Here is a 23,315-nt window from a genome sequence, read left to right as displayed (position 1 = left end):
TACTGCCCTGCCTTGTTTAGTCCTTCCTTCTTGCTTCCATCCTCACTCCATCCTCTGCCCCATCAAATTATTGAGTACTTGAGGGATTTACAAAACTTCACAGAAAATGGATTATAGCATGTCTATTTTATTTTTTAATGATTTATTTATTTTTTATTGGAAAGGCACATTTACAGAGAGAAGGAGAAACAAAGATCTTCCACTGGTTCACTCCCCAAATGGTTGCATTGGCAGAGCTGAGCTGATCCAAAGCTAGGAGCCAGGAGCCTTCTCTGGGTCTCCCATGTGGGTGCAGGATCCCAAGACTTTGAGCCGTCCTCAATTGCTTTCCCAGGCCACAAGTAGGTGCCACCTGGATGGAAGTGGCGCAGCCAGGACATGAACTGGCACTCATGGGATTGTGGTGCTTGCAAGGGAAGGCTTAGTCAATTGAGCCATCATGTGGGCCTAGAATGTTTATTATGCAAAACGATGGAAGTCCATGCATAATTTTTTTTTAAATAATATGCATTTCCCCTGAAGTTTTAAAACAAAAGTGAGAGGCAGACCTGTATAGACCCAAACAGAACAAGCTCTCCTCTGCTGGATTTTTCCCCTAAATGTTTGTAATGATTGTTGTGGAGGAGGGGGAAGGCAGGAGACAGGAACTCAATTCCAGCCTCCCACGTGGACGGCAGGGACCAATCATGTGGGTCATCAGCACTGCCTCCCAGAGTATGTGTGAGCATAGAGCCGGAGTCCACTGCTGCAGCCAGGAGCTGACCCGGGCACCTGGATGTGGAACGTGGCATCGCTGGTAGTGTCTTCGGCACCAGGTCCAGGCCTCACTGCTCCGTGAACTTCTCCAAGATCTCTCATGTATACACATTCATCTTCAGCACCAAAACCAACTTAGCTTTCCATTGCATTTCCCACGAAGGCCCTTTGTTCCCACAGAACCCCAAGATCCTTGTCTGGGCCTCTTTGCCAAGGAAGTAGCAATCACAAATCTTAAATGGTGATGCCTCCTTCCTCACGCCTACAGGAAGACTACTGGGGCTCCAGCCTGAACAGATACACATCTGGGCCTGACAGAGCCCTTCAGTCACCCCCCAGGAGCGTAGCATCCTCCCCGCACCTGGCTGGAACCTACTTTGTGCAGTGCCATCCGCTGCAGGGCTGTGGGAGCCTTGAGTGGCCTCTACTGGTGGTAACCCTTAAGGTCCCCCACACAGGACAGCATTGATTACTACCTGCTGTCGCTTTGAAAATCTGGAGCCTCTTCTGCCAGCCTCCCTCCCTGCTCCCCCGTCACCGCCAGGCTCCAGGGCCAGACTGCTCCCAAAGACTCATCCTGGAGCCAAACCTGTGGTTTGAAATATCCTTTATTTTGTAAACATCTGTGTTTAAAATAGATGAACCCTGCTCACAACTCCTATAAGGGGCCCGAGACACGGCACGCAAAGTTCACCTGTCCCAGGGAAGATGGTAGGGGCTCGGGAGCAGGTGGCGTGCCTGGGGAGCTGGCTGAACTCTCAAGACAGCAGGTGCAGAGGTGATGACAAAGATGCAGTCCAGGAGCCTGCTCACCAGTCTGGACCCAGTCCCCGCTCCTGCACTGCAGATTAGGGTGATACGAGGCCCCACTCCCGTGCCTACTAAGAACAGCTGCATCCCCCAAATCCTAACCTTCTGGTTGCCAGCGGCAGCCCTCATGGAGAGGGTTCATGTGTCCACAGCATCTCTACCCAATGTTTTCATTTCCAGAACCCTGCGGGTACAGAAAAATACCATCCCTCTTCTTGGGGGAGGCGGAAGTTAGAAGAGAAAGACAACAGGCTGTGCCCCATCTCTGGGGAAAGCTGGCATTCCGCCCCACCCTCATCACCTAGAGTGAGCCACACCCTTTCTGCTGCCTCCCTTACTGAAAGGCAATCTGAGGGCAGGGTGGCATCATCCCCTGTGACGCAGCAAAGGCCTGGGTACCCAGGCAGCCAGTCCTCATGGAGGGGCCCCAGCTGCATGGTGCACAGCTCAGTCTCCAGCTCTCTCACCAGCCGCTCCTGGCCCTCTGCAACGCTACCCTGCCCATGCCTTCTCCTGCTGCCTGTCTCCTGGTTTGACAAAGTCAGGAGGAAAGACTGGCAAAGTGACCCCTGCCCCTTTTTCTGGAGGAGTCCCAGAGGAGGTGCCTCTCTTGCACATGTGTGTGTTCTGGGGTATGGGTCCTTGGCTGGAGATGGCTCTGAGCCCCAGGTGTTGCACTTGGCTCCTGCCCTCATCCTTCAGCATCCTCTCACCCTGTACCCCTTGTACCCTGGGATGGGAAAGAAGGGGCTTCTTCCAGCTACTCTTAGGTCCTAGGGGGTTAAAGAAGCTTCCAGAACATCAGACTCTGGGAGAAGAGTCCTCTTCTCTCCTTCCCCATCACCAGTAGCCACAGCGCAGTGGGCCAAAGCCCAGCGAGCAGAAGAGGTGGGCCCTTGGCCTTGAAGGCTCACATCACAGCACCAAGCACTTCTGCTCAGAGTGGCTCTCTCTCTTTCTTTCCAGAAAGTCTTTGCCCTCTTCCCAGGAAAACCTTAGAACTGGGAGACTGGGATCAGTGAGAGAAGACTGGTTTGACTACATGACCTCTCACCTCTGCCAGGGAGGAAAGTCCACAGAGGGCTCTCCTAACCTGAGGAAGAGAATGATGGGGCTGGATACCCTGTGGCCTTGCCAAAGGCCCACTGTGGCCCACTCCGCCCCGCCCTTGTCACCTAGGAGCTGGTCCTCTGTTCACAGTGCACAGCTACCTGACAGTCTCCTGGGCCCAGGCCTCTCCTTGTTCCTGCAGTCCCCTTGGGCTTTGGTCCATATCTATAAATTCAGGGACTCAGGCAGAGTTGGGGAGGAGCTATATACCCGCCACAAGGGAGGTAGAGAATGGAGGTGACCCCTTGGCACCCCTCGCCATTGTGTCCTCTGAAGCACCCGCCTCCAAGCACAGTTCACTTACAGGGAGGCAGGCAGGCAGCCGAGCAAGGCAGAGCTCAGGTTGGGGAGCAGGTGGAGGTAGGATGGACGGGCCCCCGGGCTCGAGGCCCGGCAGGTGGCATGTCCTCCTGATGTTGCTCCATCTCCCCATGGCACAGCAGGGGAAGCGGGGAGGAGAGGAGGAAGAGATACCCTGAAGCCTTCAGCTCCCCGCAACCCTCAAAGCTAGGGGGCTCACTCCAGAGCAGAGTGGTGGGTCACCTCCCAGAGCCTACGTCCATCCCCTTGGACAGGGCTAAAATGGGGTGCTGCACCTGCAGTCGCCCACAGCAGGACATGTTGTGGGGAAGGGCCTTGACCCAGAACACACAGGAGGGGAAGGGGCCACAGCAAGAGGGGGGCCAGAGAGAGGGAGCAGGGAGCAGACGTGGAGGCGCTTTAAAGCAGCCCTGACCACAACCTTGGCCCCAGCCTGGGGTACTGGGGGCAATGAGATGCCCAGCAACACGGGGTCAGGTCAGAGCAGGCCTGAGGCCAGCTGGGGACGAAGTGCCACCCATCGGGGCCAGGCAGGGGAGGAGCAGCTACTGATGCTCAACAGGGTTATCGAATGAGAGGCCGGCAGCGGGACAGAGCCTGGCCTCCCTGGCTGCCCACAGGCCTCCTGAGGGAACGGGGTGTGCGTGTGGGGCCGCCCCAGGCATGACCCTCAGCACCAGCAGGTTTTAGAAGAGTTCGCTGAGCCCTCGGGCTTGCCCTCCTCCTCCTCCGGCTCCATCAAGGCCAGTTCATGGCTGGCCCGTGTCCGCAGCCCATCCAGCTCCTTCCTGTGTGCCTGCAGCACCAGCTCGGTCAGCCGCGTGAAGGACTGTGTGACAGAGGGGCATGGGGTTAGCCCAGTCTCTCCTGCCCACCCTCTCTCGGCTGTGCCATATCTGACCCTAGCTCCCATCAGCTCTCCCCAGCCACTTCCTCCTCACCCCACACCTGACCTGAGGTACCACGCTGAACCGGGACCAAGGCCATGGCCAGCTGGCCCCCAGACGCTCACCTCTTTAATGTTGAGGTTGGTGCAGGCACTTGTTTCATAGAAGTCCATGCCATACTCCCGCGCCAGCTGCAAAAGAGAGGGATGGTTCTGAGGAGGGAGGGGGCAGGCGCCTACATACCCTCTGGCCACCACACACAGGGCATCACACAGCAGGGGGACAAAGGTACCTAGCAGTGGGGACAACGTGGCAGCTGATGAATGCTGTGCAGCCTGGTGAACCCAACCTGTGGGGCCAGGCTGCTGCTCCGTGTGGACAAGCTTGGGCAAGCTGTGGCTTGCTTCTATGAATGGGGAAGGTGGGAGGATGTCTGTGCCCCCAGGTTGTGGCTTGGCTCCTCCCTGCAGGTTGTTATCCCAGCAGGGTAGGCCTCTGCATCCGTGCTTTTCTGTGACCACCTGTCCTCTTTGACAGCAAACAGGTCACTAGGACTTCAAGTGACGGTGGGCTGAAATTGACCCAAGAGGGACAGAGCAGGTCCAGAGCCCTTGGAGGTGGCGTGTGGGGTATCCTTTGTTCCTAGACATCCTGTCTTCTGCCTGGTCCCGTGGGAACAGGAACTTCTTGCGCTCCTGGGCTTGCTCTCAGCAACACCCTTCCCTCAACTGCCCCTTACCCACACAGCCCTTCTGGGAGGTGAGGGGTGGGTATGTAGTGGGGTCTGGTTGCTCTGATTGGACGCCCTTAGATAAGTGGAGTTGGCACCTCAAGTTCCCCCCTCCTCCTCCAAGGTCGTCTCAGGGACAGCTGTTGCCCTAGAGGTGTTTGCTTTCCACGGAGCTGGAGTCGCTGTCCTGCGGGACACCTAGCTCCCTCTCCAGATACACAGTACACCTGCAGGTGCCATGAGGCCCTGGCCCCTGTGGGCGCCTGGGTCCCCAGTTCTCAGGGCCAGCCCGGATGTGTCCTGGAGGATCCCAGGTGGGCTTTGCTTACCTGCTGCCCCTGCTCTCGGCCCACCTGCCGTTTCTGCTCTTCGTCTGCCTTATTCCCAATCAGGATCTTCTGGACGCCTTCTGGGGCGTACTGGGGACAGGGTAGAAAGAACTCAGCTGCAGTAAGGGCGACCCTCACACCGATCCACAGCCCGGAGACAGCATGGGCTGCTGGGATCCAGGTGCTGGGCCCTCCCAGGTACAATGCTCCTCGCTAGTGGCTCCATTTTTATGAATTCATTTATTTATTTTTAATTGCAGTTACACACCATCTATCATAATTGAAATTAAAAGGAAACAGCCAAAAAAAAAAAGGGAAGGGAAGGAAGGGAATGGTGTTGTGATATAGCAAGTTAATCCTCCACCTGCTGTGCCAGCGACCCATATGGGTGCCGGTCCGAGTCTCAACTGCTCCATTTCTAATCCAGCTTTCTGATAATATGCCTGGAAAAGCAACCCAAGATGGCTCAAGTTCTTGGGACCCTTCACCCATGTGGGAGACCCAGAAGCTCCTGGCTCTTATCTTCAGATTGGCCTAGCTCTGGTTGTTGCAGTCATCTGGGGAGTGAACTAGCAGATGGAAAATTCTCTCCGTCTCTCTTTCCCTGTCCCTCTTCTCTGTAGTTCTGCCTTTTAAGTAAAAATAAACGTATCTTTTAAAAATAAAAAAATTAATTAGAAAAAAATTTCAGAAATAAACCATTCATAAAGTTTACATAACTTCTTTTCTTAAAATATTCATTTATTTTTTATTGGAAAGTCAGATATATAAAGAGAGAGGAGGAGAGACAGAGAGGAAGATCTTCCATCCAATGATTCACTCCCCAAGTGAGTGCAACAGCCGGAGCTCAGCCAGTCCAAAGCCAGGAGCCAGGAGCTTCCTCTAGGTCTCCCATGTAGCTGCAGGGTCCCAAGGCTTTGGGCCGTCCTCAACTGTTTTTCCAGGCCACAAGCAGGGAGTTGGATGGGAAACAGAGCTACTGGGATTAGAACCGGCGCCCATATGGGATCCCGGTGCGTTCAGGGTGAGGACTTTAGCCGCTAGGCCACCACGCCAGGCCCTAGTTTATGTAATTTCTGTTACAGTATATGGTCATGTCTCTTCTGTTTTGTATTATTTCTTTTTTTTTTAAAGATTTTATTATTATTGGAAAGCCGGATATACAGAGAGGAGGAGAGACAGAGAGGAAGATCTTCCATCCAATGTTTCACTCCTCAAGTGAGCTGCAACGGGCCGATGTGCGCTGATCCGAAGCCAGGAACCAGTAACCTCTTCCGGGTCTCCCACACAGGTGCAGGGTCCCAAAGCTTTGGACCATCCTCGACTGCTTTCCCAGGCCACAAGCAGGGAGCTGGATGGGAAGTGGAGCAGCCGGGATTAGAACCGGCGCCCATATGGGATCCCGGGGCATTCAAGGCGAGGACTCTAGCCACTAGGCCATGCCGCCGGGCCCTGTATTATTTCTTGTTGTTCATCCCTCACTGTAAACTTCATCACAGGTGTGGAGAATGTGTAGGAAAAACACAGGATACACACACACGTAGATAATGCATACATATACATACAGGATTCAGTATCACCGTTGGATGCATGAATGAGGCCCAGATAAGGGGTTTCCTCTGAACCAAGGCCACACCCAGGAGTGTCACAGGGGAAGCTTAGCGGAGAGGACACTGGCAAACAGTAGTGCTTCCTTGGGGTGGATAGCTGGACCCTGAGCCGGAAAGACCCTGGACTTCCGCCCAGCATTTACTCTACAGCTGAGAGGGCGAGGACCACACCCATGACTCCCAGCCTATGTACCAACTCAGGCAGTCTCTCCTCCCATACACACCCTTACAGCAAGCTTGGAATGAATTTTCCAGGGGAAAGACCCAGCTGTGGAGGCTGGTGCAGTGGTGCCCTCAGGGTCTTCCTCCAGGGTTGCAGATGGTAAGGTCTCCCGGTAGAACCCTCTCCCCAACCCTTCCTACGGGACCCTCATTCTGTCCTCGCCCCACCCCTGCCTGGAGGCGGCTCCTCCTACCTCATCCACATCGCTGACCCACTTCATGATGTGTTGGTAAGACCGCTCGCTGCTGATGTCATAGACCAAAAATATTCCCTGAGAGAGAGAGAGAGAGAGAGAGAGAGAATAAGCGCTGGGGAGATGGACAGAGCCGGGGGGCCTCAGGGCTGGCACACCTGCTTTCTCCCTGCTTAGTCAAAGGAGGACCTCAGCATCCAGAAGCTTCCATGTCCCTCAGGCTCCCTCAGTGGATCTCCCAGGCCCACAGCTGAGGTTGATCTGATATTTGGCCCCCAGTAGCAGTGGGAAGTTGGGGTGGGGGTAGGGAGACAGCATAGGGTCTGCCTACATCAAGTGTTCTAGGAATAACTAAGGAATGCACCACTCGTGAGAAACTGCCTTGAGGGTTCCCCTTCACGGCAAGCAGTGTTGGGGGTTGGTGACAGCTCCCCACCTATGCACCCCATGCTCACCTGGGCCCTTCGGTAGTACTGCTTGGTGATGGTCTGGTACCTCTCCTGCCCCGCTGTGTCCCTGCAAGAGAAAGCCAGTCTGTCAAGGGAGCAGAGACCACAGATGGCCGCAGGCAGGGATGAGCAGAGCAGGTGTAGGACAAACTGGGGAGAGGCAGTTGAGAGCTCCCTGGTGCCCTTGACCCCCTGGGGGGTGCAGACACACCTGACTTTGTAAGGAGAGACCTGGCCATGAGCACTCTACACAGGACGGACGAGTACCTACCTCTAACCCAAACACCCAGCATGCTCCAAAATGCAAAGTGTCCCGGGCACCGACAAGATGCCATGAATGGAAAATTTCACACTACAAAACTTGGCTTCATGCACAAAGTCATTTAGCATTCCTTTCAGGCCATGTGGATACGATGTGTATGACATGACACAGATGAATTCTGTTTACACTGGGGTCTCCTCCTCAAGTTCTCTCTTTAAGGCTTTGAAGCATGCTCGTAGAAGTAAATATTCCATAAGCCCCCAAAATCCCTAACCCACTTTTCTCAATGAAAGATAATCAGGCTGCATCTGCCGCTTAGGGACCACGGCATAACTTAGCCCGTAACAGCTCTCTGGAGTGTGGCCGTGGGGGCCCTGCTGTGGTCAGATGGGAAAGTGCGGCTTGGCTCCTGTTCCTGTGGGACATCTCAGTGCAACGTTCTCCCTGGGATTCTAGGGTTGGGGACAGCTCGGAACACTGTTGTGGGTGGTATCTGCAGGTACTCTGCTTGGGAGCACCACAGCGGCCCCCTGTGGCTCCTTCTGGAAACTACATCCATGTGTACTGAGGACTGTTCACTAGGGTCCCAGGTGTGTGTCTGATATTTCTTCTTTCTGGTGTCTTGTGGTCAAACCTACACAGCACATGGGAGCAGACTTGGTCCCTTGTAGCATTCCAGGCATCCCAAGGGATGTCACAGCCGAGAGCCACAACCAAAGGGGACAGGGCCCTCCGCTCCTGCTCGACTCACCAGATCTGGATCCGCACTTTGATGCCGTCCACCTCGATGGTCTTCATCTTAAAGTCAACACCTGGGGAAGGAGGAAAGCGGGAAGCTGAACAAGGGCACCCATGGAGACCCCAGCAGGCAGGGTACCAGGCACCCACACACATGGTGAGTTTTCCCTTGGGCTGATGTGCACAGAGGTGGCGAATGGTGGGACCTCTCCAGTCCTAGGCTGACCCTACAGAGCTGTCCAGGGCCTTGAATGGGGCTCCCCAGCTGCAGGCTCCCAGCAGTGAAGGGTTCGGAGGCAGAGTAAGGAGGGGGCCACCTAAGCAAGGGGGCATGTGTCTTCCCAATGTTGATGGAAAACCTTCGCAAGGCTTTCCAACATGCTTGTTACCCAACTTCCCTGCTAATTCCGTTTCTCCACACACTTTCCGATGCACCCTCGCATCTCACTATGGCTTCACTTGGCCCCCAAATGTGTCAACTCCCACATAAAGTTCCTTTTCTTTCTGCTTCTGGAGGGAACTCTTGGAATTGGTGGTTGTGCCCTAGGAGGGACAACTTATGGAATTTGGCCCAGGCCTCTCCTCCTCTGTGAGTAGAGGAGTTAAGGTGCTGCTGTGATGAGGGGAGGGCACAGACCCCAGAGATGGAGGGCTGTTTTAAACCCTACCCTCTATCCCCCATTGTGTTTGACACAGCCTAGTTCATCCAGGAACGCTGTATGGAAAAGACTGCTGTTGGATCTGTTGTTATTGAGCCCTGCTTACTGGAGGGGGCGCTGTTGTTGATTAGCAGGCAGCTGGGCTCTGAAGGCCTTGACTGGTTGCCACTTAACCTACACCAGGGAACTTCAGAAAGTTCATGGAAAAGGGAATTAGAAGATAAATTTAGGGACAGGCATTTGGCTTACAATACGCCCTTCCCAACAGTGTGTCCAGCCAGTGCCTGGCTTTGATTCAGTCCTGCTTCCTAACTACAGCTTCCTGCTAAGACACACCATCGTCCCTGCCTTGAAGGCGGGAGGCTTGGATTGAATTCCCACGTCCTGATGTCAGCCTGCTCCAGTACCAGTAGACAGGAGCTCTTTCTCTGTACATGTGTCTTTCTCTTTCTCTTTACTCTCAAACATATTTTTAAAAGTTTATTTTGGTGCAAAAGTGTGCTGGCAAGAAGGTCTAGTTCTTTTACAATACGCATTTTTCCATGACATTCTGGAAAATCCTTCATATGTATGGGTTATAGTAGTTTCTTTGCACCAAAAATAAACTTTGCTCTTTTTTATTTTTAAGGATTTGTTTATTACTATTGGAAAGGCAGATATACAGAGAAGGAGAGAGACATATCTTTCATCTATTGGTTCATTCTCCAAATGGCTACAATGGCTGGTACTGAACTAATCCAAAGCCAGTAGCCCCGTCCAGGTCTCCCACACAGGTAGAGGGTCCAAAGGCTGTGGGTCATCTTCCTCTGCTTTCCCAGGCCACAAGCAGAGAGCTAGATGGAAAATAAAGCAGTCAGGACATGAACTGATGCCCATATGGGTTGCAGGTGTTTGTAGTTGGAGGATTAGCCAGTTGAGCCATGATGGCAGCCCTAAACTTTGCTTTTCACTCCATTCCCACGGACTTGCTCAAGTGCCCTTGGACACCAGGCCCCTTGCTTCTCCAAGCCTCCATTTTATCATTGATAAAAACCAGAGTGCATCCACAGTCCCCTGAGAGAGTGGCTGAGAAGTGAGGCAGGAAGCCCCCAGCTGACACCGTCACCTGCAGTGGTCATCCTAACCAGGACAGCACGAGTCCTCTTCTGGGACTACCAAGTGACCAGAGCCCAGGCAGTGGCACGGTGTGGCACATGGGGGCAGACAGGAAGCACACAGCGCTCAACCTCACCTGCCCAGGGCTTCCCCATAAGACCCAGGAGGCATCAGGGATGTGGCCAGCCAACCCAGGGGATGGGGTGGGAAGGCTGCAGGCAGAGACAGCCACTCCACCAGTGGCACACACATTGGATCCAGCCGCTGGCAGACCACCCTGTGTGCTGCCTCCACGGGGGGCCCTCCCTGGCCCCACCTGCACCCAGTGACTCAAGAACTGTGTCTAGTGGTGACGCAATTAAGACGCAGTCCTCACACGTTCTCGGCAGGCACGCCAGGAGTGGGCGTCATGAACCAGCACGTTCATATGGGAATATGGGCAAGGCAAGGTGCTGGGCCACCTGTCAGCAGCCCCTGCAAAGGGCCAGTGCTTCCCCCACACCACAGGCCTCCTGCCGCTGTGTTAGTACTTTGCCAAATGGGAAATGGGTCTCTCTTATCCATTTTGCCCCTCAATGTGCACAAACACAGGGCCATTAAACTCACTCTCTTCCCTCCAGCTACAGAGACCCATTGCTGGCTTAATTAGAAGGGAGGAAAATATTGGGAAGGGATGAGGTGAAAGACGCCAAGCTGCCCGGAGTGAATCACCTCCCTGAGGCCCCGGCTGACTCACATCTCCTGAATGGTACTTCTCCCTATGCATGGGCAGAGTCTGCCAGCCATGTTTACAGAGGGGGATGGGAAGGGAGACGGAGACTGCGAGCGGGGGCTCCGGCTTGGCCTCAGCCTGTGGAGGCCACAGCCAGCTTCCTCCCTGAAAAATACTGGGCAAACACTTGTCAGTGATTTGCTTCTGCTCAGTCCCTGACAAGAAACAGATTCTAGAAATTCTAGTTTCACGGTACAGTGCCTTCTCCCAGTGAGGACCAGAGGTTTTGCCACTTGCATCTTACACTTGACTGCTTCTCATCCCAGCCTAGCACAGCGAGGGTCAAGGTTGGCGCCTTGTATAGAGCAGTCCCAAAAGGAAGGGGTTGAGGGGAGGCTGGGGTTTCTTTATGCCATAGACACGTTCCCAGGAACTTCCCGTGGGTCCTGCACAGGAGGCTAGCACAGGTGCTCCCCACCCCAACAGAGCTTCCTAGAGAGCAAACCGAGGCCCAGACTGGGATCTGAGGTGGCCACAGCATGTGGCCTGTGGGATGCGGGATCCCCTGGTCCCTGCCTCGCCTCACAGGGAGAGAGGAGTTGGGAGTAATCAAGCAGAGGAGCCCAGAGTGGGAGAGGTTCCCTGCTGTGCTACGGCTCCATCCCCAAGAAGGAGGGGACATCTGGGAGTGGGAGCAAGGTGCTGGGAGGGTGGGGCTGGCTTGCAGGCACCACCCCACCACCAGCAGCTCCTCCTTCCATGCTGCTCATCCCCCAACTGGCCTGTTCTAAACAAGCATTTATTCTTTGCTTCTTTTTCTAAGCTCATTTTTTGAAAGGCAGAATGGGACATCTTCCATCCGCAGGTTCACTCCCCAAATGGCCATAACGTAGGAGCCAGAAACTTCATCTGGATCTCCCATGTAGGTGGCAGGGGCTCAAGCACTTGAGCCACCCTCCACTGCTTTCCCAGGTGAATTGGCAGGGAGCTGCACCAGAACTGGAGCAGCTGAGACTCAAACTGAGGTCTACGTGGGATTCAGTGCCATAGGTTATGCCGTAACCTGCTGTGCTACAATGCCTGCCCCCTCCCCTGACCATGGCCAGGTAGAGCTCCAAGCTGTGCCTTACACCTCACCATCTTACAACCCAGGCCCATACAACTTAACATGGACAAGAAGCAAAACATTTCCATTGTGGCTGTTCACAGGCAGTCATATGAGCAACTTGAAAATGTTCATGGACAAACACAATCCGATGGTTTTACGTTGAGGAAAAGAAAAAAAGAAACAACTCAAGCATAGATTTTCTACAACATGCCTTTTCCATGAACTTGTCTGTGATTGGAAAACCAGTGCTGTGTTTGTTGAAGGATCCTCCCCAGGCCTTCTTTTTAAAATAAAAAAGTCAGCCACTCAAGGACCTCCAGCAGGCATAGACCCCTTCCAGTCACTGTTCCTACTGAGCTTCTCCCCCTCAAGCCATGATCCACAGTACCTGGTGCCCACTGTGGCCACTTGCCTCTCTGCCAAGCTGCTGCAGGACCAAGCCACACACTGGCCTGATTCCATTCCCCTCCGTCTTCTCTCCTCGGCAGCTCAGATGGTTCAGGTGTATGGTGTGTGCGCCTTGTACACTCCCACATCCACGGTGCTGGCTGCCCAGGGGGAGTCCAGCCTCCAGCCCCGTCCCATCCTTGTGAACATCACAGGCCACGGTGAAGTGTGTGCTGCTCTGGGGCCTGGCGCCTGTGCATGTTTGTGTTCTCTGCCTTCGCCCCACCTTCTCTGAGTCCCGCCCCTCTACTGGTGCACTTTGCACAGTTAATCCCCTCTCTTGGCCTCTTCAGGGTCTATGGAAAAGAGGAAGATGGTCCATGCACCTGTTTGCACAAGTTTCCTCTCGCTTGCTGCTCTGAGGTGGAGTTTCTGCAGCTGAAGAGGGGCATGAGCCACTCACTTGTAAGAGGTTCTGAGTCCTCAGAGTCTCATTGGACCTCTTTTGAGTGGTTGAACATCCAGGAAAGCAGTTCTTCTAATGTGTCCCCGGGGCCTACACCAGCAGTGTTCCCTGACACAGGTCTATAGAATCAGGCCCCGTGCAGGTGGGACTAGCTGTCCCAGGCTGAGCGAATGCCCACACATGCTGACGTGTGAACTAATCACAGCTTCTGCACCTGCAGCGTCAGAAGCCATGGCATCATAGGTCTCCACTCCTCTGACTTAGGCTTTCACAATGGGTCTAATCATGTATATCTATTTAAGTCCCTACTTTCTTAGAAGAGCTGCTTAGGACACAATCACGTAGTACTAGCCTGATGCCAAGCCCTTCCGATCAGACGCATCTCACTGGCATCAGCTTGCTCCTATCCAATCCACAGAACATAGCCCCAGACATGTGGTCCAGCCCTGGAGATGGATTCAAGTCATTCTCCCAGCCACCAATGAAGCCTTCCTTTTCTTAAAAAACTGGCATCAGGGGCGGCACTCTGACATAGCACGTTAATCTTCCACCTGTGAAACCAGCATTCTCTACGGGTGCTGGTTTGAATCCCAGCTGCTCCACTTCTGACCAGCTCCCTGCTAATGTACCTGAGAAAGCAATGAGAGATGGCTCAAGGACTTGGGCAACCCTTGTGGGAGACCCAGAAGAACCTCCTGGTTCCAAACTGGCCTAGTTTCTGCCATTGTAGCCATTTGAGATGTGAATCAGCAGATGAAAGATCTCTCTGGCCTTCTATCTGTAATTCTGCCTTTCAAATAAAAATAAATAAATCTTGAAAAAAATTTAGCATCACAGATCATTTGGGGTGCAACTGGCAGCAGCTGCCAGATTATCATTGTGTCCTCTGCTTCCTAGGGAGTCAGCAGAACAAACCTAGGGAGGCCTCGCTGGGGACACTGACATGGCAGTCCAGTCCTTTGCCACTCTGCCATCCAACTGCCAGCTCCCAGTGGCATTAGCTTCATCAGGAAGCTTGCAAGACATGCAAATTCTCAGGGCTCGCCCAGGCCAACTGAATCCGGGGCACACTGGAACTTGAGAGCCACCATCCAGCCCATCTGTGGGCACAACCATGTCCTTAGCTACAGAATCCCATACCTTTGCTTCTACACCAGCTCCATGGAGCAGGTGTGACTGGGTATCAGCAGCAAGGGGCACAAATTCATGTGCTGAAACGCTGCCCCAGGGGACGATGGGGACAGCTGGGGTCTTTGGGAGGCGATCAGATCCTTCCAGCAGGACCTGCAGCAGGTGGTTTGTGCGTTCTGCTCCTTCCCAGGGAGCACCCCGTTCAGAGGAGCCCCTCCGTGGCCAAGAGTGACATGGAACCTGCTGGCACCTTGATCCTTGTACTGTCAGTGACTCCCACGCCTTGGTAGTCCATCCCAGCGGCCCTCACTGACTGAGACCCTCGCTAGAATCTATTTTCAGGGAACTCTCTGCTCCCCGAGTTCATGTTCATGCTTCCAGCAAGCCCAGATTCATCACCCTGACAGGGCAACTGCTGGCTCCCACGTGACTATCTCCTTCCTTTCCCGGTACAAGAAGGAACAAGTGCAGGGAGGAACAGCAGGCTCTGCCCGGCTCCCATGGAGACTCTAGGAGATGCTGCAAGAGGAAAGTGAATGAGATGGGCCCTTTCCAAGTCATGCGCCCAACAGGCCTGCCCCTCGCGGTGTCTGCCTCACCCAGGCCCCGCTTGTGGCTAACGCAGCTCTGCCCACAGTCTCTGCCAGGGAAGCAGGATCAGGTGCAGGGTGTTTTTTATGCAGAAGCAGCCCCTGCCTGGGCCATCAGCGACCTTGCCAATGACTCACAAGGCATGCACTTGAACCAGGGACATTAGTGAAGTCCACACAGGCAGGTGGCACCAGTCAGCATATGGTGAGAGGAGCATGAAGCTGACGGATGTCAAGACAGAAGTGACCAGGCTTAAGGCAACATATAAACCTGCTGCAGTTGGGTCTGGAGGGGGATTGAGGGACTCTAGATTCTTGCACAGCCACCAATCCAGGCCAGACAGGCCCCAAGATTAGCCCAGGGTATCCCCACGGCACAGGCTTCTTTTCTGAGTGGACCTGAGACTGCCTTGGAAGTGCTGCAGACTCACAGCCTGGGGCTGGTGTTGGTGCTGTGGGTCGAGTCATTACCTGCTACCCTGGCGTCCCATATTGCAGTAGCAGCTACAGTCCAATCCAGCTCCCAGCTAATGTGTCTGGAAAAGCAGTAGAAGATGACCTAAGGGTTTGCTCTCCTGCCACCCATGTGGGAGACTTGGATGGCTCCTGTTTTTCTCTTAGCCCAGGCCTGGCCATTGCAGCCATATGGGAAGTGAATCAGCAAATGGAAGATCTAACTACTTTTCAAATAAACAAATTCATCTTAAGCACACACATACACACATGAGACAGATTCACAATCTGAGGCTGTCCACTGCTGCCCAGGGGCTTCCCCGCCCATGCTGGTGGCAAGATGCTGGGACCACAGGGCTGGGCAGAAGGCTGCTAGCCCCTTGTCCCCAGTGCCTTCCTGCTTCCTAGTTCCAACTAGGTGTAACATATCTAATGTGGTCCTGCCTTTGAGTCTCCTTGATTGCTTTGAAATCCCTGTCTTGGTGTCAAGTACAAAGGGGGCAGCTCCATATATAAGATCCCCCTTCCCTGGGGAGCCCACACAGTGGTGGGTGGGCAGCTGGGGGTGCCCATGGCTGGTGGGCAGGTGGGAATGTCCACAGCTGAAGAGCAAGGGCACCCTTCCTACCTTATGAGGCCTCACAGACAAGGACAAGCAAAACTCTTCAGTTTAGGGGCAGGTGCTGTATCAACAGGCTAATCCTTCACTCTGACAGCGGCATTCCATTTGTCCTGGCTGCTCCACTTCCGATCTGGCTTTCTGTTTATTAACTGCCTGGGAAAGTAGTGGGGGGTGGCCCAAGTTCTTAGGACCCTGTACCCATGTGGGAGACCCGGAGGAGGCTCCTAGCACCAGTTCTGGCGTTTGTGACCATTTGGGGAGTAAACCAGCCAATGGAAGATGCTTTCTCTCTGTTTCTCCTTCTCTTTGCAATTCTCTTTCAGATAAAAGTAAATAAATCTATTTTAAAAATTAAAAAAACAAAAAACAAAAAACCTCAGTTCAGCACCATCTACCCCTATGAGTAGAGCTGCCCTTACCAGGGCAGAGGCGGTCCCAGGCCTCTCACTCTTCCTGCCGTCTCTAGGCCTAATGTAATCTGCCACTCACATGACAGTCCCAGTGACTTGCAGGGCCACAGCAAGCACCTTGACAGGACATACAAAGCCCTCCCACAGGTACCAGAAGCAGGGGAGCAGGGGAGATGGTCTGACATTCACCCTAGCCCCTGAGGTATCTCCTGCCTTGGGTGGGAGAACGGGGAGGAGCTCATGCCTGCCCCTGTTAGCAGTGGAGGTAGCCAGCCAGGCAACAGCGCACGGCTCCCATCGCTGTCCATCTCCAGAGCTATCCCCAGGCAGCACAGGGGGGGAGTGTGGCTCTAGAAACAGTGACACAGCTATTATTAGGACCAAGGCAGTGAGGGCGGGAGCAGTGTTCTGGGGTCTCATTGGGGGCCCTTTGATCTAAGTCCCAGCTCCACTTCTGGTTCTCATTCCTGCTAATGTGCATCCTGGGAGGCAGGAGGGGATGCCCCAAGGCCTCAGGCCCTTGCTGTCCAGGTGGGAGACCTGGGTGGAATCCCTGGCTTCTGGCTGCTGCCTGGCTGTGCTGAGCATTGGTGGAGTACACCAGCAGATGGGAGGTGTCTGCCTCTCTGTCTTCCAAATAAGGTTAAAACTAAGTAAGAATTTCGAAAAGAACATGATGGGAGTTAGTGTTGTGGCATAGCGGTTGAAGTTGCTGCCTACAGTGCTGGCAATCCATATGGGAGCTGGTTTCAGTTCCAGTTACTCCACTTTCCGTCCAGCTCCCTGCTAATGCACCTGGGAAAGCAGCAGCAGATGACCCAAGTGCTCAGTTCCTGCTACTCATGTGAGAGACCCAGCAGAAGTTCCTGCCTTCTGGCTCCAGAAGGCCTAATGCTAATAGTCGCCAACATCTGGGGAGTGCACCAGGAAATGGAAGAGCTCTCTTTTTATCTCTCTCTCTAGCTCTCTCTTTCTGTAACTTTCAAATAAATAAATGACATATATTTTTAAAAAAGAACATGAGGGGAGATTAGAGGTCAGGGTCCACTTTGCCTAGGTCTCTAGTTTCTTTACCTGTTCACTGATGTGACAACCTCTGATGTCACAGAGTCTGTGAGGATAATGAGACAAGGTGTGAAAGCCACAGCTCAGGGTCTGGCACACGAGTGGAGTGGGAATGCACCTGAAGTCATTCTCAGGCCCTCTTGGAGGGGAGGAACCCCAGCCCAGGCAAGAAAGGGAAAGAGCTCCGGAAGACGGGGGTTATACAGTGAAGGCTGGCACAGGGTGGCGGGGGTGGGGGGAGGTTGGCAACAGAAGGAGAAAATGCCACCCAGCAGGGAGCTCAGCTGACTGCCTAGAATCCCACCAAGGCTAGGGTATGCCCATTGTGGGGCCCAACACCCGTCGCCCTCCAGCCAGCATCCTGAGGGTTAATGCCCATCTGCCAAGGGCGCCACATGCTTCAATGGAAACAGTGCAGGTGCCCCTGGATGCCAAGCATTATCAACATGATCAGCCACGGCCCCAAGAGGCCTGCAGGATGACCCGAACCTTCTGACTAGCAACCAGACTCCCCTGTGGGGAACAATTTAATACACCCGAAACCCAAGGCAGATACCCAATCTGCTGGGTTGTGCTGGCTCCGGTTACCAGCAAAGCTCTGGCTCCACCCACCCAGCACTTGAGTGGGGGGAATGGGGCGGGGTCCAGAGAGATCACTGCTGAGTAGCACCCACAGAGCTTTAGGAAAAGGCAGCACCTGGTGGGGGTGGGGAGGCTTGCAGGGCCGTTGCAGAACCTCTTCTTGCAGCCAAAGTGATTGGGGAGCCAACGGCGCCATTTCCACTAATGGGAGGAATAGGTACGGGGGTGGGAAGAATCTGGGTGGAAGACAAAACAAGGACAGCAAAGAACCTTCCCCCCGGGCTTGCGCTCACTCCATAAGCATGCCTGCACATGTGTGCACACCCATTCACACACGGGCATGTGGGAGCACATGTGCACAGACACATATACACACGCCCCCTCAACCCGAAATGATGGTGGAAAGCAGACCTCGGAGCACCCTGGAGACCACCACCTGCCCATGAAAATCTTCACGGGTTAGTCTGGAAACCTAGGGTCTGTGTGTTCACTGAGAGCTGAATACGTGAAAGAGAAAAGAGAAGGAGAAACAGTGAATGAATGACTAAAAGGCCTGAAGGAAGAGATCAGCAGGAGAGAAGGACCTCCACTTCAAAGCCACCTGCTGGCTCCTGGTCACAGAACTTTCTGCAAGTGCATGGTCCAGACGGTGGCACCCAGCTGCCCTCAGGGTCATCTGCCAGGATCCCCCCAACTCCTCCATCACAGACCAAGGTCCTTGACTCTTCTCCATCACAGGCTCCTCCTCCCCAACTCTCCCTAAGGGGTCACAGCCCAGGAGTGGCCTGTTCTGAGATGGGAAAAGGGCACGAGCAGAGTCAATGTAGAGCCAGGAGCACAGCAGCAGATAGCTCGGGGCTGGGCCACCTCCTCTCCAGATGGGAGCTTTGGCTTCTCCCTGAACCCCAGTCTGCCCAGTCATAAAACATGGTCACCAACCAGCCCCCTCTTCCTCCTCAGTGGGAAGAAGCAAACATCCGGGAGCCATGTGTTGCCCTTGACAAAGCCCAGTGGCTGGGCAGCAGAGCCAAGCAGAGGGCAGAGTCCTGTCTCGGCAAACCAGCAGTGCCATGGGGAGTGTGACATCAAGACTGGATTACAGAAGACTTGGAGTTGGTGCCCAGGGCAGGAAGGGAACGGCTGAATATCGGGTTTCCTGTTATAAAGCTGGCAGAGGGGGTGAAGAGGAGGTGGCGGGGAGAAGGAGAAGCAGAGGAAGGAGCAAGCACGCAGGGAGAGGGGGTGGAAGATGTAGGTGACCCTGCACACCTGTGACCCTAGTTGAGATGTATGACTTGACTAAGACCCCTGCCAGTTTCAGGGCAGTGTCCTGGGGCAGCCCCTGCCTACTGCCTGGCAGGGCCCCAGACCTGGAGAGAGAACCAACCCAGCCCCACTTCCTGGCTCCTTCCTTCTCCAACACTGACAGTGCCAGGCTAAGGAAGGCTGCAGTGAGACCAAGAGTCTACTCAGCTATAGCCCAGGAAGGCAACACAGCCCCCTGGGTTTGTTCTCTAAGGGATCCCCAGCTCTCAGCACAGTGCCTGGAATCCCCAAATGATGAACAGGACCCTAAGGAGGGGACCAGTATCCCCCAGCGCACCATTGCCGCAAGTGTGGACGCTCTGGTGACAAGCAGCTACCCTATGCCTTCGGGTGTCTAGGATCCTCATCGCAACCCCATGAGGAGGATTCCATTACTTTCTTCGGTTTCCAAATGCAGACACCGAAACACAAAGATGTTCACTACAGCGGCTGATGGCTCCCCAAGGCAGCAAGAGTAGGAAGGCCGTGACGGCCTGCTGAGCCCTTCCCATCCTACACGTCACTTCTCACCTTCCTTTCTCTTCCAGGCTGCCAGGAGCTGTGGGTGGCAAACACCTGCCACAGTGGTGGAGCACACGGCCTCAGGTCCATCACATTGCTAGCACATTCAGCTTGTCTCTGTCCAGAAATCCTGCAGGGCCCAGGGCCCAGCAGTTGCAGCAGCATCTGTGAGGTGGCCCAGTGCCAGGCTGAGTCCTTCCTGTACCACCCCTACGTACTGTGATCAGCCACCAGGAACCCTTACCCCAGGCAGCCAAACCGGTGAGAAAAGCGGGAGGGAAAGTTGGACCAGTAGCAGCTGACCCAGCCCCTGCAGCCACAGCAGTCTGACCAGTCTGGCAGGAAGAAAGTCAATGGGCCACAGCCAACAAGGACCAGGTGACCAGGTAACAGTCATCCGGCCAGGCCAAGGTCAAAAGGCTGGGGAACAGCCCCTTCTGGGAGGAGCTCCTCTACCCACATGGGTGGCCAGCACCTCCTGTTGACCACCACAAAGAGGGTCCTTAGCTCCCCACACCCCTGGCCCTGAAGGTAGATGCCCACAGAGGGTACCATCCTCCCTGCCTGGCTAGCAGCACAGGTTGCAAGAGATCCTTTCAGAAGTTGTTTCTGAAGGAATGCTGACTGGTTTTGGTGTGGGTGCTGGTGTCACTGGCAGGGGAGAAGTTAGGAGAGAAAGAGGGGAAAGGACTAGACGCAGCACACCCAAATACTCGCACCCCCCCTTGACGGTGGGTCTCCCCCACTTCCAGTCATAACCCCTCTCTTGGAGTGAGGATGCTGCTCCCAAGCCCTTGCCACCGCTGCCCAGGTCCAAGTCCCACCTGCACGGGCAGGCCCTGATGTCCCCTGCCAACCGGCTGGGCATACCTTCATGAGCCTGACCACATGGTCGTAGCCTCAGGACAAAGAGTAAGATTTGGTCTCACCCTCAAGGGAAAAAGGGAGAGAAAGGAATGTTCTCACTTTTTCTGCTAAAAATTCCCTTCTCCGGTAGCCCTTGGACGCCCCCTCAATCCTCACCTCTGTTATCTGTGCTCACACTCCTCCATCTGCTTCCCTCTCTGCTGCAGGAATGAGGAGCAGCCCACACTCAAGGGCCTGGCTCCCAGCTTCCCTACTGGGGGAACCCACGCAGGAGGGGGACCTGCCCTCCCCCATTTTCTACAACTGTGCCCTGGCTGCAGTGTGGCACAAGTCACATGACTATTCAGCCTCTGACAATGACCAGGAGACCTAATGTTGGAAGAGGATGTCACCAAATACTTTCAGACATAGTACTCATTTTGCGATTGGTTTTTTTTTTCCCTTATTTTGTCAGCCTATGTCTTCCCAGCAATGAAGATGCTTCAGAAGGCTGGAAAGAAATACAATTAAAAGACAAGTTTATTTAAATGGAAAAAATGTGAAATACAAGGGGTCTTCAAAAAGTTTGTGGGCAATGCATGTAATGAAAAAAATCTATGCACGGATTTCAAATGTTTAGTTTCCTAATTGGAGGCTCACACAAGCATGCAGCTCCCTCAACTATGTAAATAATACTAAAAATAAAACAAATTTAAAGAATAAAGAAAAATTGGTTAAGGATTAAATTTATCTTTCAATTTCATTTTTTAAAAAAATTATTAATTATTTTGAAAGTCAGATTTACAGGGAGAGAGAGAGAGCGTAGGCAATCTGCCATCTGCTGGTTCACTCCCTAGGTGGCGGGGTCTCCCATGTGGGTGGCAGGGGCCCAAGTACGTGGGCCATTTTCTGCTGATTTTCACAGGTGCATTAGCAGGGAGTTGGATCAGAAGTGGAGCAGTCATGACACGATCCTAAGCCTGTATGGGTGCCGGTGTGGCAGGAGGCACCTTAACCTAAGTATCACAAAGCCAGCCTCCTTAATTCCATTTTTACAACAACTTTCTTTTTTAATTTGAGAGGCAGACATAGAGGGACATGGATCACATGCTTTGATTCACTCCCCAAATGCTTGCAGCAGCAGCCCGTGTCAGAAGTTGGGAACTCAGTCTGGGTCTCCCATGTGGCTTAACTACTTGAGCCGTCACCAATACTTCCCTAGGTGCATCTTAGCAGAAAGCTAAAATGGGCAGCAAAGCTGCGGCCTAAACACAGGTACCACCTACAAACAGGATGCAGGCATCCCAACTCCTGGAAGCTTTTGAAGTGTTCTCACACACTCCTGTGGACAGAGAGGCCCGCCACAACAGCCTGTAAAAGACCTGGCACAGTGCTTTGCGGGCAATGTTCACCGCCCTCAGTCTTGCCAGGCAGCGAACACTAAGGCTTCACTTCCTTACTCCCTACCACCCCTCTGCGAGGGCATCAGCAAGAGAATGCCTGGCTCAGCTCTGCCGCAGGGCCACCTGCCCACCCACTGGCCAGGAAGAGGAGCGGATCGAGAGGGAAATGACCAGTCTATCCCGCGGCTCCCTAGAAGGCTTGTCTCTGGCAGGCCCGCGAGGACAGTCAGTGGAGGACACTGTGATTCCAAAGGTGCCAGCCAAGGTGACAGCAACACAAGCCAAGACTTTGGACTCTGTCTTGGCAGTAATCAGTAAACTGCCTCATTTTCCCCATTCACAAACAAAACAAAACAAAACAAAACAAAACAAAACAAAACAAAACAAAAAAAACCCACCCCAACCCCTGGGGAAAGGTGTCTAGCTCAACGCCCAGCATGGCAAAACAAAAACAGGAGACACAGCTCGAGAGTAATGGCTATGTACAAAAGGTGCTTCAAAAAGTTCATGGGAAACTGAATTTATTTATTTTTTATTGGAAAGTCAGATATACAGAGAGGAGACGAGGCAGACAGGAAGACCTTCTATCCACTGTTCTATTCCTCAATGGCTGCAAATGGCTGCGGTTGGTAGGATCCGAAGTTAGGAGCCAGGAGCTTTAGGCTGGTTTCCCACGTGGGTGGGTGCAGGGTCCAAGACCTTGGGCCACCTGCCATGGTTTTCCAGGCCATAAGCAGGGAGTTGGAAGGGAAGCAGAACAGCTAGGACATGAACTGGCATTTTGATATGGGACGCTGGCACCACAGGCAGAGGACTAGCTTCTTATGCCACAGTGCCAGTCCCTCCATTTTGTTTTTGAGGTACCCTTGTATTACTCATCTTGGAATCCACAGGTATTGGCGCCAGGCACAGGAAAACACCTGCTATGGACTGGGCAGCTGACAAATAGGTCTGGGTAAGCGCCCATTTCTCCTGCCTGCTCTTATAATTTTTTTAAAGATTTATTTATTTTTATTGGAAAGGCAGATTTACAGAGAGAAGGACAGAGAGAAAGAGCTTCCACCCACTGGTTTGCTCCCCAACTGACCGCAACAGCCGGAGCAGAGCCGCTCCGAAGCCAGGAGCCAGGACTTTCTTCCAGGTCTCCCATGTGGGTGCAGGGTCCCAAGGCTTTAAGGACATCCTCTGTGAGCAAAGCTTTCTTGGGGTGAGCGGTTGACACAGTAGGTAGGGTGCAACTTGAGCGGACCACATCATGGCATTCCAGGTTAAGCCTCTGGCTGCGATGCCAGCATCCTGTGTGTGAGGCTGGTTGTAGCCCTGGCTACTCCACTTCTGATCCAGCTCCCTCTGACAGCCTGGAAGAGCAGTAAACATGGCCCAAGTGCTTGGGTCCCTGCCACTCACCTGGGTGACCTAGAAGAAGCTCCTGGCTTCTGCCTGGCATAACCCTAGCTAGTGTAGTCATGTCAGGGGTGAATCAGAGGAGGGAAGATCTCTCTCTAGCTGTCTCTCCATCTCTCTGTCTCTAACTCTGCCTT

At 53.7% G+C, this 23,315-nt stretch overlaps 1 protein-coding gene across 8 annotated transcripts in view; it reads right to left on the bottom strand.

Annotated features, from left to right (window-relative positions):
* Positions 1-1,346: 1,346 nt before the first annotated feature.
* The window catches only part of RAB15 (RAB15, member RAS oncogene family), a 38,011-nt gene continuing 16,042 nt past the window's right edge, over positions 1,347-23,315 (bottom strand). For 7 of the 8 annotated variants that reach the window (XM_058655589.1, XM_058655588.1, XM_058655587.1 and 4 more), the window contains 6 exons: positions 8,432-8,492; positions 7,425-7,485; positions 6,970-7,047; positions 4,944-5,033; positions 4,010-4,075; positions 1,347-3,826 (listed from right to left, as the gene is read on the bottom strand). In XM_058655589.1, coding sequence (XP_058511572.1) covers positions 3,668-3,826; positions 4,010-4,075; positions 4,944-5,033; positions 6,970-7,047; positions 7,425-7,485; positions 8,432-8,492 — 515 coding nt within the window. In that variant the 3' untranslated portion in view covers positions 1,347-3,667. Of the gene's footprint in view, positions 3,827-4,009; positions 4,076-4,943; positions 5,034-6,969; positions 7,048-7,424; positions 7,486-8,431; positions 8,493-17,125; positions 17,211-23,315 lie in introns of those variants that run through there. The other variant, XM_058655590.1, reaches the window with a different exon arrangement.

Source organism: Ochotona princeps, chromosome 26 (assembly GCF_030435755.1).
Source record: "Ochotona princeps isolate mOchPri1 chromosome 26, mOchPri1.hap1, whole genome shotgun sequence".
In the NCBI taxonomy this organism is placed as follows: Eukaryota; Metazoa; Chordata; class Mammalia; order Lagomorpha; family Ochotonidae; genus Ochotona; species Ochotona princeps.
This window is presented reverse-complemented; position numbering and strand designations above follow the sequence as displayed.